Here is a 16,996-nt window from a genome sequence, read left to right as displayed (position 1 = left end):
AATACCTTTACAATCCTGATGAGGATTTTGAGTTGATAGACGTGAAGCTGTTGGTCCATGCGTTCAGTCAGCCAGGTCGCCAGCAGATTCATAGTGGCTGTAACCATTTGCATTGCTGCAAAGCACAAAAACACAGCATTCTCCAGCAAAACACAGACAGACAAACAAACGCATGCAAGAGACCAGCATGTGTAGACTTACATAAAGACATACAGTAACAGCCATATGCAAGTAAACCCACAACACACATATTCATACACACACACAGCTGATACCAACATTTTTAAAATCACACCCTCACTTAAAACCAAGGTTAGTCAGACAAAAATTAATTCAAGAGCCAGAAGTATGACCATCTGAAAAACAAATCATGCATTAAGAAACTGCATAATTAATAAAACAAACACTTAATATGCCATACATTTACAGCTTAGCCTGTAACGATTTAATACAAATCTGGTTACCTGAAATAAGCTTGAACAAAGCCCTATTCTAATCAAGTCTTCAGCCTTTGAAAAACTGAACAGATTAAATTCAATGCTTCCCCCAACCCCTTCGCCATTAATCATGCTGAATGTTATAAAAAAAAGCACTTGTGCATGAATGACTGTGAACTTGAAGGTTTAAAAAGCACCAACGAACCCAAAAGCATACTCTAAAGAACCCAGGATGCAAACAAAATTAGTGCAGTCACAATCAGAATTCTCAGAAACAAACTCAGAAAATGTAAGAATAAGGCAAGCAAATATGTGTTGTATTGTTATCTTAAACCATATCTACATTATGAAAAGCTCATATTCATGCATATTCAGAATCACCTAAATGCTTGTAGTTCAAAGAGAACAGCACATGTGTGATGAATGATGTAAACTATCATCTAGAAGAGGAAGTGCTGTATCCTATGTGCAACAAATCAAACTGAAGAGTTTTGAAGTGGGATATTATCAGTTCCCAAGAGGTACAAATAGCCTTTTAGCATTTAGACAATTTAGTTTTTTATTTTTTTTTTATTTTTTTTTATATTTGATTTCTTTATGATTTCTTATTACTTGATATGTGATTATGTGAATTAAATCAGATTTCTTGCTGTATTAGGGTCATCTGATGGTTCGATCTGCGATTTCTCTTAACATCTGTCCACTTCAAAGAGGTGACCGGTCGGAGCGTGCAGTGCATGCAGAGAGTGCAGGTGAGTGTACAGGGCAGAGAGCTGTGTGTGTGCATGAGGTGGGATTTTTAGGTCATGCTAGAAGATGTACACAGGAAGATTATTTGATTAGAACTCATGCCACTCGACAGAATGTGATCAAACAGCAGGACATTTAGAGATAAGTTCCACTTTGTCCTAGTAGGAATGCAGAATGAGTCGGGATGCTGTCTTTGGGTTAGGATAACGTGAGTACAAAGTGTTTAGAGAGGGAGAATGTAATGAAAATGACATAACAAACATACAGAAATGTAGTTGCATGCAAACCAAATCTGTAACACAAGTTGCATAATACAACAAAATCACCACGGTTCCACGTTCAAACAGTACATGATACTTGAAGAGAGATATTCAGCTTGGAAATGGAGAGCTTCAGATCCCATTAATGTTCTGGTCTGATTTTTTTTTTTTTTTTTTTATTTATTTTTTTTTTTGGCCTATTTTATGCATTTAGAAAAGTAATAACTTTTCTCAACTAGATGCAATACTTTCGGTTAGTGGTTTGTTCAAATGTCTAATCTTAAATGTAACTTTAATAGTTGAATTAGCAAGTAAAAGTGACTAATCAATCCTGTTAATTGTTTTTGACATACAACCCTCAGCTGAATATGCCTTTTGACACCTGACCTCATAAGACCACAATGAACCTTACAAATTTCCACAGTTTCAGTCTGTTTGAAGCAACTGTCCAAGCAAAAAATTCAGTTAAAACAAACACAATATAAACAGAAACATGCCTGTTTCTAGCTGCTATTCAATAATTTGCCAATCAACAGTCATTATATGGCAGCTGCCACCCTCAATTTGACAATTTTAATAACTGCTTTTGATTTCATGCCTCTGAGCCTTTCAGTGATGTTGATTAGTTTGGACAGAATTCTTAAGACATTTTAATAGGGACAGACTGGAACTATAAAGCAAAAACAGTAGGAATTATGCCAGATTCATTGTGGGTCTTTGAGGTTGGACGTTAAATGCATTATTACAAACTTAGTGTGGAGAAAAAAACATAGTGCACATAACAAGCACTGAATTTTAAATAAAATAAAATAAAATAAAATAATAAAAGGCAGATCCATGCATAAGATGTGTGTGTCACAAATGTTCCAAACACAAGCAATTAAAGCTGCAAAAAAGTTATGGAATAGACTTCCTAACAGTCAAACAGACACTCACACACACATACACACTTTTTTCCACAATATTCTGATACATACAACTCATTAGAGTATGGGTTGACAAACAAATAAATATTCTCACACACACACACACACAACACACACACACACACACACACACAAAAAAAAAAAAAAAAAAAAAAAAAAATAATATTTTTTATGGAAACAAAATACAGAAAATTAAATGATAATAAATATGCTGACAAACCCTCATGCACACACACACACACACACACACACAGAGACATATGTATCCAATACAACCACTGGTCCACACATCTGTTACATTTCTTATTAAAATATATAAACAAACATGTATGCCATTGTATAACGAAGACAAATGTTCACACAATCACAAAGGATTATTTTTCTAAATCGAACAGTGCTCTCTTATACCCTGTGTCAGATGGTATTTAAAAATTAGGGCTTTCAATCTCTTAAAAATGTTAAACAAATCACATGCATATCAATATTAATATTATATCATATACAAAGTGAAATAAAGTGTAATTTTATGAAAAGCGATGAGGTATTGATTTTTAAGGTTGCAAAATATATAAAACTGATACTATAAGCTTAAATTGCTTTGATGGTTTGAAAAGTTTCCTTTTTTATAATGTATTTAGTAAAATTGGTCCTCTTATTTCTCTGTGCAGATTTGGAGTCAGGGAAAAATTGTGTTACGTCACACTTTTCAGGTTAAAATAAAATCGACACTTTTGAGAGCACTGTCTTATAAATAATCCATTTGGTGACACTTTGCCTCTTAAACAAGAAACCGCTGTGAGCATAAAGTCCAACGCACGTTAGCTAACACAACACCAGAGCACAAAGGTCCAATGCATCGTGGCTAATGAAACACCAGAGCACAGAGAGCTGGAACAGGAAGTCACAGCAATGAGACATTAGGGAGCTGACTGAAAGCTTCACGTCACGATTGGCCTTATGTGTCTGGATGTAAGGTCTCCAGGTTCAGCACTCAAAATGTGACTTATCCCTCGTATGCCCCATTGTTTTGCCACATTTTGGATGGGCCCTCCTTTGTTAGGCACGGAGGTTACGGCATCTTACTTACATCAAATAATCTCTCTATATACACCTCCTCATTGACCTTATCTCTCAGAATGTCCTGGGAGTGACGGACAAAGGTCACATAGCCATCTGCAACATCCATCCCTGGTTTCTGTGGAAGAGGGAAACCACAAACAGAAAATGTTAGTTTGTTTGTATGGATTTGAATGAAGAAGAAATATTAGGGAAAGTATGTTGAGTTTTTAATACTCACAGGGACATCCACATATTTTGATGCTGCTTTCACCTGAAATGAATAAAAAGTTTGAATCAAGCACTTCTGGGTAAAATCACTCTCCTTTTAAATATGTTAAATATGTTTAACACCTAAAGTAATTTTGAATTTACAGTAAAGCTTAGCACCACAAAAATGACAAGATTAAGTGCAAATTACACCAAAAAATTTGTACCTTCAAAAATCCATCATAGTTTCAACCTAGAACTGGAAATAGGAGATAATTCTTACCGTGAAGGAGAGGAAGGAGGAGAAGAGAGTTCCTTCATCATACCTCGAGATCTTGGCAAGTACGCTCTCCAGAATGACCACAAACTGTTCAGGTGGCACAAAACCAATAACTCAATGACAAATAATTCAACAAGCATTATACCGATACAGTACTTCCTTGATGCCAACCATTTTCTCAAAACGTACCTTTGCCACCAAAAGGGAAATCATGTCTTTTACACTCTCTTCAATAAGATCATCGATTTGAGAGTGGTACTGTTTCTAAAAAGTAAAGACAGATTTGAATACTTAGACAAACTTATACAGTGTATTTATAAAGACAGAGAACTGTTTAAACCAAAGATAAATCCATACAGAAATAGAAAGCATGGCCAAATCCATATTGAACAAAAAGTTGCAGGTGCCTGTACAACCAAATTCACACTTGTATGCCATTAAAATACACTGATTTACCAATTAAAACATGCACCCTTGAAAAATGAAATAAAATAATGTCTTTGACTAAACATGAAATTGTAAATAATGGGGGCGTTATTATTTTTCTCAGAATTTTCTTTGAAAATATTCTCACAAACATTTGCATAATGTTTTTAAATCCCAGAAAATGTATTAGGTTTCTGGGACTCCTGAGGATGATGTGAAAGTACCAGTACAGATCAAGCTTTTGTATGTCACAACAGTCAGAAGTTTTGCCAATTACCTCCTGGCCAATTTCCATGGCACACAGTTTAGCAGACTGGTCCTTGGCATCCACCATCACATTGAACATGGTGCATAAGGACAGTGGGATGCGGAAATCTGTGGAACGGCTGCTTTTGGCCAGCTTAGATTCAAATGCTGCCCTGGTGCTGTTGACCAGCAAAGGGTGTGAAGTAAATGAGTCATCTTGCATGAAATTTCATTCATACTTCAAAGACATACTTTAAAATATTAATGTATAGCTTCAATTGTTTTGTTACTAGAGATACTATTTTACCGTTTAACGCTTGTCTCAATCATGTCACTTGACATGAGCTTCATAATGTTGTTATGATGTTTTTTGGAATACTCTTCTTCTGGCCAATGTAGGTCCCTGATGAAGGTCTGTAGGGCATCCAACTTCCAGAACAGATCTTCTGATGTTCCCGAGCCATTGCTGCCAGGTATAGTAAGATATTAGAAATATTAAGTTCCAAATATTGAGGAATTAAGGAAGAATTCAGAGTGTCTAAGACTTTATAAGATTGCTTTATTTTAACCATACACTGGCACTCCCAAAATTTGACCCTCAGAACTGGAATGTTTAATTTAAAAGGAATGTAACCGCATAATCAGTGCATGGCAAAATAAAACACATCAATAACCTTGCACTGTTGCTTGGTTATTAAACCTTATAGGACTGACCTGAATTCATGCATACTTTGCTCTGTCAATTTGGAAAGGGTCTGGGAATGTCATGGTGAGAGAAGGCTTGCACAGATACAGTTGCAAACTAACAGATGCTAAGCAAGATGGCACTTTAATATGAAGCCAATGCTCTTAATGACATCTGTTACCTAGTAGGAGAATCAATGCTTTCTTAGAGTTAGTGTTTAATGTTAAATACGACTCTATATAGAATGTGATTCTTCAGCATAAATGCAAATTCTGTAACATTTACTCACCCTTTATATCACTCCAAACCTGACTTCCTTCTTTCTTCCTTGGAACACATACACCACACAAAGATATTTTGGAGAATCCTTCTGTCCATAAAATTAAAGTCAATAGGGTCCAAAACATTGACTTTCATTGTATGGACAAAAAATGTTTTTTGTTCCACAGAAGATTTGGAATGACATGATGTGAGTAAATGATTTTACACCTTTGGGTGAACTGTATGTTTAAACCAAATATTAAAGTTGGTAAAGGGCAAGGTCCAGTGACAAAAATATAGGAAAGATCAAGCTCTCTCTCATCACCCATGCCCACTGAGACTAAAGGAGTTCCCGAGGTCAAAACACACCATGCAGTCGACTCTGAGGACGCTGCCATCCTGAGTAGAAAGATGGGTAATAAGGGCCAGGGTTAAAGAGTTAAAACATAAGAGTGAATTATGTTTTATGGGGACTTCTGCAATCTTGGAATTCGTTAAGTTCAAGACCAAGTAGAACTGCTTAAAATTCCTTATTGAAATGGGTATGATTCAGTGATCTTAAACTGCAAATCGGATGTTGTTCTACTCTACTTGCTGAAAAAAAGCCAACTCTGATGTTTGAACTCTTTGAGTGTTAGTTTCTACTGCCGTGGATGCCAGCTACACTGAAGTAATATCTACTTCAGAGCATCAGCTACCAACGCAATGACAGAGCTACGACCAGGCAGGGAGCTGCACCAACCCACACCCACTGGTAACTTCCACACAAAACAAACCCAATGTCCCTTCATGTTTAGACCACCTTTTTCGTCTCAGCTATCCTCCAGAATCATTTTTCTTACCATTGACATTCTGATGCTTATACCAGCTCAAACCCTAATGTCCCAGCATAATTCATGCAGGCACTTATAGAAAGCACTTGTAAAAGGAATTTAAAATATTAGCTAAATATTGACTACAACAGAATTGCTTAGGATACAAACACTAAAGGAACTTTTTGAAATGACTAAATACTGAAAAAAACAGAAATGAGGAGATAACTTTCAATTAAAACAAAACTTGGTTTTGTTTTTTGAAAAGTTGTTTTAATCTATCATTATTGTTTTTTTATGGTTTAAGTCCAAAATTAGTTGCAATGTGTGTTAACTGTAAGACCATCTACTTGTTAGTTTGTATGATAGAATTGTATTTGAATATATAGCATTGGCTTGGCTGTAGGTTTGGGTTGCAATCCAGATCTCACTACCTCAGTCTAACCTCAATGGCATGCACATTGAGGAAAATGAAGAGCTTTTCAGTTCTCATTTCAAATAACAGATCACATGAGCCTGTCTGTCAAGTCTGTCTGACTTGACATGAGAATGATTCTAGAGGCGAGTCATCTTGCCCTGTAGGTATTCTATATTCAATACAAAGAACACGAAAAGTCTGCTATAGCCATCATTTAAATGTCTTTTAACTATTGACAAGTTTAGCAAACATCTTGCAATTCAATAATACTTAACGGTAAGTTAACTAACCCCCAAACATTTTCATGCCAAGAAGACTTTGGAATGCATCAGATCTCAGGTAAATGCATTGAATACACACTCAGAGTCATATATAGCAGCCATCCAGGATGGAGTGGAAAAGCTAGGCATTTGTGGAAGGTTAACAGATAGTCCTGCTACTGGCACGGGAAGATTTGGTACTTTGGGAATTTGGAGGTTCACATTTGGTAGATTCACATTGGGCAGATTACTTGTTAAACTCCTGCAGAAACAGACAAAAAAAGAAACAAAAAATTCCATAACAGTGGCAGTGTGGAATGCTGCAAATAAGCAATGTAAGACATACAGTACAAAAAAGAGAAACTGAGAAATGGAAAAGACCATCTTCACACATAAAGAGCAGACACATAAAAACTGGTCATTAAATGTAGGGAGGGAATCTACAGCACATTTAAACAGAAGACCTGAGTAGAAAGAAACTTGTGGTCAATAATATCGACAACAGCACACTTATATTAAAAGGAATTAAAAGCAGAATTTTTCCACGGCAAGAACAAACATCAGCTTGAAAGAGCTGAGGACAGTGGTGGGGTTTTTAGACTTACAAACAGACAACAGACAAATGAGGAAAACCATACTGATATATGATTCTCAAGGGGCATACACTTAATTGACAGAAGAGTATTCTGTTAGGTCAGGAATATTTGGGTAGGCGATATCTTTTCTAAAGATAGCAGGTTATCTAAATATTGTTATCTATTTCGCTGGGAACTGGTATGAAATCATTAAAATCAACATGCAAACCAAAATCAAGCATGACAGAACAATTGATAAGGACATAAAAAGCATTCTGTTTAAAGCGCACAATATGAGGATTAGTTCACAAAGAAAAGATGGAAACCTGCAAGACACTGACTGAAGTCTATCCTGATAGATTGTGGACTTGGTGAACTTCCTCTGATGTTTGGCAGCTTTCTCACATTAGGCATAGTTAAAGAGGTCACTACTTAAAATAATGAAATTTTTCACAATGGCGTAAACAAACTTGTTTCAGACTTTACCTGAGAAATCTAACTGGATGCTAAACAGTTTCATTTGATTAGCTGTATAGTTTTGCAGAGGATATGCCTGTCCCTGCAATCTCACATATATATACACACGAGTTGTTTTTTAGATATTTTTTTGTGATGTTTTTGTCCTGAAAGGCCCTGGCTCCCGGTCACCGCACACATTGTTGAGGAAGTGGTGTCTTACTTTACAGGCTCCCATGACTCCCGCTCAAATCCCCTGTGAATGGACTGAGCAATGGAGGATTCCATAAGATCCACATATCGCACCACAAGAGGGGCGTACAGGTCCTGCAGATGTTTGTGGAACTTTCCATTACACAGGTGATCTGTAAAAACAGAAAAAATAGTAGGTTATTACAATTTTGAAAGTAACAGGCCCAACTTTTCAATTATAATCACTTAATTACAAAGATAACGCATTTTAGTCATTTTTGAGAAATGACAATACTATCAGAACTGTTAACCAAATGGTGCAAGAAGAGCTTACAGTCGGTACGGAGGAAATCATTTAGAAGCTGAAAGAGTGGGAAACTGTCCCAGCTCTCGGGAGACTGGATCTCAAGAGCTGCATCCATATCAACTCCATAGAGCGACAGGAAGTTCTCTGCGTGCTCCACCATCAGGTCTGACCACCATGCAAAGGCTGATAGTACAGTAAAGGAAGAAAGAAAAAAAGAAGAAGCAGAGAGTTAGAAAATCTGAAATGTATTGGGTAATCTCAGGCAAGAAAAAGATTGTAAACTGGTTAAGTGTCTGCCATATGGTATATAACATATTGACTTTGTAAATCTGCTTCTAAAGTAATGGCTCTTCATTTGATCAGTAAGAGTTCAAACGAAGAGAAGTAAGACTTTTTGGTCTGAATGGTTCATATTTTGCTTCTGCGTTAGAGGTCATTATGTTAATTAACTAAATAGATAAGGCTTTCAAGTAACCAGTTTACAAGGGTTATGGTGATCAGTTTGCTATTATGGACATTAAAACTTACACTAGACCATTTATAAATTTGCAACACAGAAAATTCTACTATATATATATATGTTTCAAAACAAAGTCTAAATACTGAAAAAAAAAAAAAAAACCCTTCCCCCTTAAGAAGAAATGTATGAATCTATAAAAGATTGCATATCTTAAGAATTCAGAGGCCCTCGAAAGAAACATGTTAATCCAAATAAGAGAAAAAATAAATAAAACTACTTTAATAAGAGGGCCTGACATTCAAGTATTAAAAAATGACAATACACCTTAAATCTTGTGTTGCAAATGGGTGCATATTTGTGACCAGAGGTCATTTTTCCTATATCAGGTTAACTCCCAGTGGAGTCAAGATGCCAGAGGAGGTGCAGTTCTCATGCAAGTGAGGTAGAAATCCCTGCATGCTTTTGCCCTCCAAATGGAAGATGTAGTTCAACCGTTCACATCACTGCATCCCTACCCTCGGGATGGGGATGTGTTTTGCGATCATGCAACATTGCCGTCCCTGAAACGCCAAAGTCTGCAAGCAAGCAGCAGACTTCTTTACTTGGCAATGCATGTGGTTTGCTTAAATATTTCTTCTTTAATCTCTCAAAGTGACCATAAATTTTGGGCCTGTAGTGGGGTATTGAGCAGGAGTTTCTTAGATCAATCAGGCTTGCTTGCAGTCTTGGCATAAAACACTTTTCTTCTAATTAAAATAACTGACCAGTGATAAACCCATTCAGGGAACTGATCAGCCTTTTTAAAAGGCTTAATCCTTCCCTTTGGTTGCATGCTCTGTCCTTTTTTACCCCTCTAAACCCACAGCTTCAAAGAGCCCCAAAACATTTCCCCCAAATCCGTTCTGCTACATAGGGATAGCAAGCTCTAAGACCAGACTTACCACAGAACTTACCTGCAGGCTTCATAACACTTGAAAAGCTACATTGGTTATAACGTTGGGACCAACAAATATAGCATTTTCTAGTGTAACAGGGCAATGCAAGTGGCTGAGCTTAACCAGACAGACAAGGAAAAAGTGGGGTAGAGAGCGATAAGAGGCGCCAAATCCAAGCAACCCATGAATCCTTCCCCATGGCCCTTCTTGCTAATCTATGAGCGCTGGGTAGGTGTTAACATTAACACCCTTCTTGACTAATTACAAAAATCATATTGTAAATTAAAATCAGCAAGAGCGGCCCTGGGAAGAGGGCATTGTTATGACATTGATTTGGTCATTTTGAGGAATTGTGAAGTCCATGTACACTAGCAGAAGGGAACACATCTAATTGGGAAAGTTAGGGTGACACAACTAGCGTGGCGGGTGGGTAAACATTCCCCTGGAAGCAAAAGGAATCATTGAGCATTGACCTTGCCAGTCGGGGACACAAGCCTTACAAGTTTGAAGGGAGACTTGACAGGCACAATGCTGAGGAATTAAGACGAACCCATGTCAGATGCGGCAAAACATTCCCTCACGTTGTGAGGAACAGGACATTACAGGGGAAGGGAACCCTTCATAGCTCATGCACAAGCCAGTAAGGGGCTTTTTCACTGCATTCATTTTGACCACATACCTCTTTTCCCTGCAACATCACCATGGAGTGAATGGTGAGGAAAAACATGAACACGTAGAGAGTGATGTATGTGCAAAGTGTTAATGTGTGCACAAAATATTGATTATAAACATTTTTTTTTCAAATAGTTTGGATAAAAAGTAACAATTGCGAGATTTAATTCAAATGGAAGATATAAAGTTGCAGTTACATTGTAGGTTTACAAAGTAACAGTATGATCTACAGATGGTTCTACCATAATGTCTTGGCGCTAAAACTTAAATATTTTGCTCATTTGTGAATCAGTGTGTGAGGAGGGAGGTATTTAAGAATTTTCCAGAAACCCAAGAGACCAACTCTCAATTTCATCATGCTCTTTAAGCACCGTTTTGCCCCATTCCACCCAGACATAACAGAAAAGCCCTTAACTGCGTGAATCGACATGCTTGAGGGAAAAGTTACACTATGTGATGACAACTTAGGAAAAAAAGAAACATGATACTGTACCGACTGGTCTCCTGTACTTGTGACCGCAGCCTGTTAAGCATATTCAGAAAGATACAGTAAATCTGTAAATCTCAGGAAGACCATGGATTACCTAATACTTTAAATTGCATCTTGGAATAAAGCCAATTATGCATTTGTTCTTGGAGTAGTAAATGCTGAAACATGCCAATTATCATAATTACAGCTGAAACCCATGCTTAGCTCTCTATTCATAATGCATCTTCAGTTCTGTTTAGTATTAGCCATTCCAACATTCAGAACACAGAAACCATATGTATTCTGAGGCTTTCTTTTAGAGTATAGATCCAGGGAAAATGGTTCAGAGACCTGGATCTCACGGGAGAGTGAACTCTTGCTGTTTCACTAATTTCCACTAATACAAATTGCATTGTGCAAACTGCAAAGCTGCCTTTTTTTATTATTAGAGAGGAGCCACTGGCCATTTAAATCAGCCCTATTTTGTATTAATGAAAAAAGAGAGTGAATGTGGGGGAAAGAGAGAGAAACAGTCCAGGCTCACCTCGGCGTGATGGTCCTGGTTCTGATGTAGAACCTCAATGACTAACTCTGCCAGGCGGATGACATGCTCCAGTTTTTTAGCAGGCGTAGCTAGATTAGCTACATTCTCTGGAGCAGGATGGTGGGAAGAAGAGGGATGGTTAATATTACAGTGGTTGATTAATATATTTATTCTATGAATCTCTGATGTCATGAGCACTACAATGCAGTCTGAAGAAGCTAAGGTCATAAATACCTAACTGAGCATGCAGAAATGACAACACTGTTGATGACACTCATAACACTTCAAGAAAAGATACCTAACTGATGTCAGAGAAAATAATGGACTTTTTTCTGGTAATCTCTGAGGCAAAAAATAATAATAATTGTTTGGCAAGCTTGCAACTAAATTGGGGTTCAAAAGTCTGAGACCACAAGTGGTTTTGCTTTTTCATAATTGATACAGTATATATTTTTTGATTACAAACTATATTATCAGTATAATAGTTAAGGTAAATAAAAAATGTACACATTTTCATAGTATTTTGGTTTCTCTTTTTTCCCAGCAGCTTGAGCTTGTAAAAAAAAAAAAACCTCGTAATCATGTTCTCCAGCATGATATGAGAATGTTTCAAAAAGTACCTTGTGCATCAAGTAGAAGAAATGCAGAATCTTTACAATGTCATATTTGCATCATAACTTTTCCTAAGGCCTAGATGTTTAATGTGGACACAGACGTTTGGACCCCACTGTAAAGACCTTTATACTAATACTACATTTTTATGTATCTAGGTAAATTACTAATAATTTCTAGAACTTCTCAATGCTGTCTAGAATTTAAGGTCAACACATGAGAGAAAAAGCAGACCAGATTGTCAGACATATGCAACACTTTGATGAAATGAGGACATCCAGACACACAATAGTGTTTCTGGTTTAACACATAGTCAACTTTTGTCTGAACAAGATGAAATGAGTAAGACAGAAAAAAAAACAGCTAAAGAAATAAAATAAAATACCAACCAACTCAGCAATGCTGAGGTCTCCACTAAAGGAGAAAAGAAAATCTTTAATTTATTGACTGAAATGCTACTTCAGTCATGAAGGACATTACTTATTTATCATTTAGTCTGACTCTTTAATCTTGGTGTATAGAGTGTGTAATGTTCACTTTTATGCCATTGGTTTATCGGTCTGTTAAATTCATGGGTTATTAATGGGGTTGTGGGGCACTGTAAGGAAATTTGCTACACTGTGAACCATTAATATCTGATAGAAACTCATTCTAACTCTTCCTAAGGCCATGATGTCATCAACACAACATGATAAAGTAATGACAATGGATTTAATGATAATCTAAGATTATCATTATCCAGATTTCATACTTTATCTATTTTCAATGTGTCTAAAATGTTCTGGTCATGTCAAGTTTCAAAGACCAGGACTGGGAATTAAAGAAGCAAAACATCTCTTAAACTAATGAAGATTTAGAGAAGTGGTTCTCAACTGGTCGGTTGTGACACAAAAAGAGTTTTTACAGGTTTGCAGCAAAACCAGTTGAGAACTACTTGATTAGAAAATCAGTGGATGTCAGGATTCAGATATTCTTCAGTTACAATCTTATTCCCAGTACTTCAGTGAGAAACATTTGCGATCATTCTACCCTCACATTTTAACACATTGAAAAGACTGCCACTGAAATATTTGTGAAAGATAGTATTACTTATTGTAAGTCTGCATAATGTAGTGCCATTAGGCAGACTGTTTAGTGCTAAGATGTTCTGTGTCTATTTCTAAAGTCATAATATAACACAAAATAAGTTTTTACCCAAATTTTGTGTATATTTTTTTTATATATAGAAGAATACTATCTTCACAAAAAAAGTATTGCACAAGGGAGATCCTTGTGTCGTGGTGTGTACAGGACTTTCAGACTAAAGAAATTTTCACTATAATTGTGTCATGTGCATGTGCCAGGATGTGTTGAAGGGGACAGGGGATGACGTCAAACATAGCTTCACCTGGATCCTTCTGATCCTTTAGAGTTTTCTCAACTGAGAGAGAGAGAGAAAGAAAAAGAGAGTCAGAGCAACATAAGGAGAGCGAGAAATAAGGGAGAAAGAGAAGGGAGTATTCGGGGAGGAAAAGGAATTATTCCTCAAGGTGGCACGGTTTAGCCCAAAGTTGGTGCAGCATCCCAGGTAATTTCACTCTTGGTTGCTCTCCAGAGAATTATTGTGTATTTGATATAGAATAATAATAATAATAATAAAAACAATGGCAAACAAACACACATGTAGATATTTACCTGGAACGACAAGAACAAAAACACACAGCAAAGTAGCAACTGAACGACATACTGAACAAAGAGACAATAGCCATTGTTCGGTCGCATGACAAATCAAATACAGTTGTAGTAATCACGAGCAAGACAGACTTGTGATGTTGGAACATGTAAGTCACAGCTCGTACACGTGTGCTAACTCCTGCTCTCCTGGAAGCTCAGTCACCTGTTGATGTGTCTGGAACCCCCCAGTGAAACCACCTACCACACCACAGTAACAATATACACTCAGACAAAGTAAAATAGCGAGCAAAGTAAAAATGCATTCAAGTCACAAACATGAGCTTCAACCAAAAACGAACAAGAGGAAGCTGAACGGATGCATCAGTCATGTCGTATTACAAACAGATGGAAATCTCTGCCAAAGGAATTGGAATCGGAACGTTACGTATCATTCTCTACTCAGTGTCTGTCGTCTGTGTGAAAATGGCAAAACAGAAAAGTTCCGAAAAGGATGTGACATGGAGGATTGAGTTGATGAATGAGAGTTAAAGAATGATGGGGTGAGGAGTTGTTACTCACGGATGGTTAAATCCATCACTTGTGTAGCCAAGGAGTAGACAGGATGATCATACATTTCCCTCTTTTTTCCTAAAGAAAAAGAGGATTCCGGCATGCAAGAGTTTGGGGTCAGAGGAAAGGGGGTCAAGGGTTGAATATGGTGAAGGGATGTCTTGAGGTTCTCATCAAGAAATCAGTTTTTGGAAAAGTTTGGATAATACAACATGATATGATGGTTAAAACCCTTAAACCACAATCACCCTTAAATTCTCACTGAGAGACAGTAAAAATGAGGAACAAAGTGGAAGTGGAAAACTTTTAAAGGTGCACTACTGTTCAAACGTTTGGGGGCAGTACGTTTTTTTTTGTTTTGTTTGTTTGTTTTTCAAGAAATTCATGCTTTTATTTAGCAAGGATGCATTAAATTGATCAAAAGTGTCAGGTGTTTTCTTTTTTCAAATAAAATGTTCTTTCGAGCCTCTACAAAATATTGTTTTTTAACAATAATATCCAAATCAGCTTATTAAAATGATTTATGAAGGATCATGTGACACAGAAGTCTGACATAATGGCTGCTGAACATTCAGCTTTACCATTATAGAAACAAATTACTAAATAAATGTAATTTTATTATTACTGAAGAAATAAATGTTAAAATATATTAAAAGTGTTATTTTAAATTGTAACAACATTTCACAATATTACTGTTTTTACTGCATTTTAATCAAATAAATGCAGTCTTGATAAGAGAATTAAAAAAGTTAAATCATACTGACCCCAGAGTTCTGAACAGTAGTATATTGTTCACCCAAAAATGAAAATTCTGTTATTTGAAACACATACAGTAATTTTCTTTCTTCAATGGATTTTATTGACATTAAATTGACTGATTTGTATGCTACTTTTACTGTGTTTTTGTATTTTTCAAACCTTTTCAGAGCAACCAGACAATTTTGTTGTATGGAAAAGAGCTGCTTAGACAGTCAGGAAAATATCTTCTTTCTGTTACACTAAAGAAAAGAAAACAATATGCATTTCAAAAAACAAATCTGAGTAACTGATGACAGTATCATATTTGGGTGAGCTGTTGTTTTAATGATATTGCACCAATTTCATGAGGGCCCTGATACCGTGTTCTAAAAGACTGTCAGCCATTTGTGGTTTGTCACTCTGTTCGAAATGTAACAAAATACAGGGTATAGTAGAAGTAGAGGGTATTAATTCAGAGAGAGGATTTCAAACATCTAAATCACAAACATCCTCCTCAAAACCAGCCCACAATGCCTTCTACTCCTCTTCAAACAGACACCTCTCCTTACTGCCCATCTTTTGCTTCTTAGTAAGCCTCTTTCACGCTTGTTGCCCAACCTGGCATTGTTTCATGGATGCTTCCCTCTTCATCTCACTCCTCTTTCCCTCAACCTGTTTTCCTCTAATGGGCTCTTCCTCCCTTCTACCGCTCCTTCCCACATACTTCATTTATTTCACTGCAAGATCCATCCCCAATCCTGCATCCCTCTCTGACTAATTCTCCTTGTTCCTTTTCCTCCTCCGTAACCATTTCTCTACCCTGATGTCATTTATCATCCTGATCTGAGCCATAATAATAGAAAAGAGAATGTGTGGAGAGCATCTGAAAAATGTCCAATATTCTTTGTTATCGCAGCAGATAGGAAATGGTAAGAAGCTCTTCTTTGTGTGGATTTGAATGCATTTTTTACACACAAGTCCACAAAAGGAGAATGGACAAGAATACATTTAAACATTTCTTGAAAAGAAAGAAACAAAAGCAGTATTTGCCTTAGAATAAACAAGTATATTATTCCAAACAAGACAGATGCTGTGCAATTCAAGAATGTAGTCCGGTGGTAAAAATAAAATAAAATAAAATAAAATAAAATAAAATAAAATAAAATAAAATAAAATAAAATAAAATAAAATAAAATAAAAAAGAATAAAATAATTAAAATTAAATAACAAAAAGCCCATGTATATATTTACTTGCAAATAACCAAAATACATCTTCAGTTTAAACAAAAGCTTTAGTTACCCAAACCTAAATTTCTTTTCCTCTCACAAACTGAAAGCAGAAGAACAGATTATTTACTCAAAGCACATTATTCAAATATAGACCACAGGTTATGCATTAAATTGATTCAAATGGACGGAAGCAGCATAAAAAAAAAGTTAAATAAGTACAAAAGTTCCCTTCTGGTTCAAATCATAGCATGGATAAGTGCTTTAAAATCATAATGCTGTGAAAGAAGAGGGCAATGCAAGTCACCTTCCACTCTGGCGTAGTCAGTGATGCGCTGGTAGTTAATTTGAGCTGCTTGCTCTAAGCATTTACGAATGACTGCCTTGACGTCCTCTTGCGGGACTGGGGTCACAATGTCCTTCATAAGCACCTGTGAAACAGTACAAATCCAAATTCTAGTGATATAAATTTTGTTGTCCTGGTATGAATGAGTCATAGTTTTTTTTTTTACTTTTTTTTCTTTTATGTGCAATGAAGCATGGCAGAACAAGTAAACAG

At 36.4% G+C, this 16,996-nt stretch overlaps 1 protein-coding gene across 11 annotated transcripts in view; it reads right to left on the bottom strand.

The window, feature by feature from the left end:
* The window catches only part of LOC109091350 (calcium-dependent secretion activator 1-like), a 75,101-nt gene that overhangs the window by 3,195 nt on the left and 54,910 nt on the right, over positions 1-16,996 (bottom strand). For 2 of the 11 annotated variants that reach the window (XM_042726291.1, XM_042726293.1), the window contains 15 exons: positions 16,745-16,868; positions 14,482-14,550; positions 13,637-13,669; positions 11,638-11,744; positions 11,118-11,147; positions 10,632-10,640; positions 8,585-8,741; positions 8,282-8,423; positions 7,128-7,289; positions 4,899-5,057; positions 4,623-4,770; positions 4,109-4,183; positions 3,923-4,006; positions 3,671-3,703; positions 3,461-3,568 (listed from right to left, as the gene is read on the bottom strand). In XM_042726291.1, the coding sequence (XP_042582225.1) occupies positions 3,461-3,568; positions 3,671-3,703; positions 3,923-4,006; positions 4,109-4,183; positions 4,623-4,770; positions 4,899-5,057; positions 7,128-7,289; positions 8,282-8,423; positions 8,585-8,741; positions 10,632-10,640; positions 11,118-11,147; positions 11,638-11,744; positions 13,637-13,669; positions 14,482-14,550; positions 16,745-16,868 (1,440 nt within the window). The remainder of the gene's footprint in view (positions 1-3,460; positions 3,569-3,670; positions 3,704-3,922; positions 4,007-4,108; positions 4,184-4,622; positions 4,771-4,898; positions 5,058-7,127; positions 7,290-8,281; positions 8,424-8,584; positions 8,742-10,631; positions 10,641-11,117; positions 11,148-11,637; positions 11,745-13,636; positions 13,670-14,481; positions 14,551-16,744; positions 16,869-16,996) is intronic. The other 9 variants (XM_042726294.1, XM_042726296.1, XM_042726299.1 and 6 more) reach the window with 7 other exon arrangements.

The sequence above is a fragment of the Cyprinus carpio genome, chromosome B6 (genome assembly GCF_018340385.1).
Source record: "Cyprinus carpio isolate SPL01 chromosome B6, ASM1834038v1, whole genome shotgun sequence".
In the NCBI taxonomy this organism is placed as follows: Eukaryota; Metazoa; Chordata; class Actinopteri; order Cypriniformes; family Cyprinidae; genus Cyprinus; species Cyprinus carpio.
The sequence above is the reverse complement of the archived record's forward strand: the minus strand, read 5'-3'. Positions and strand labels throughout refer to the sequence as shown.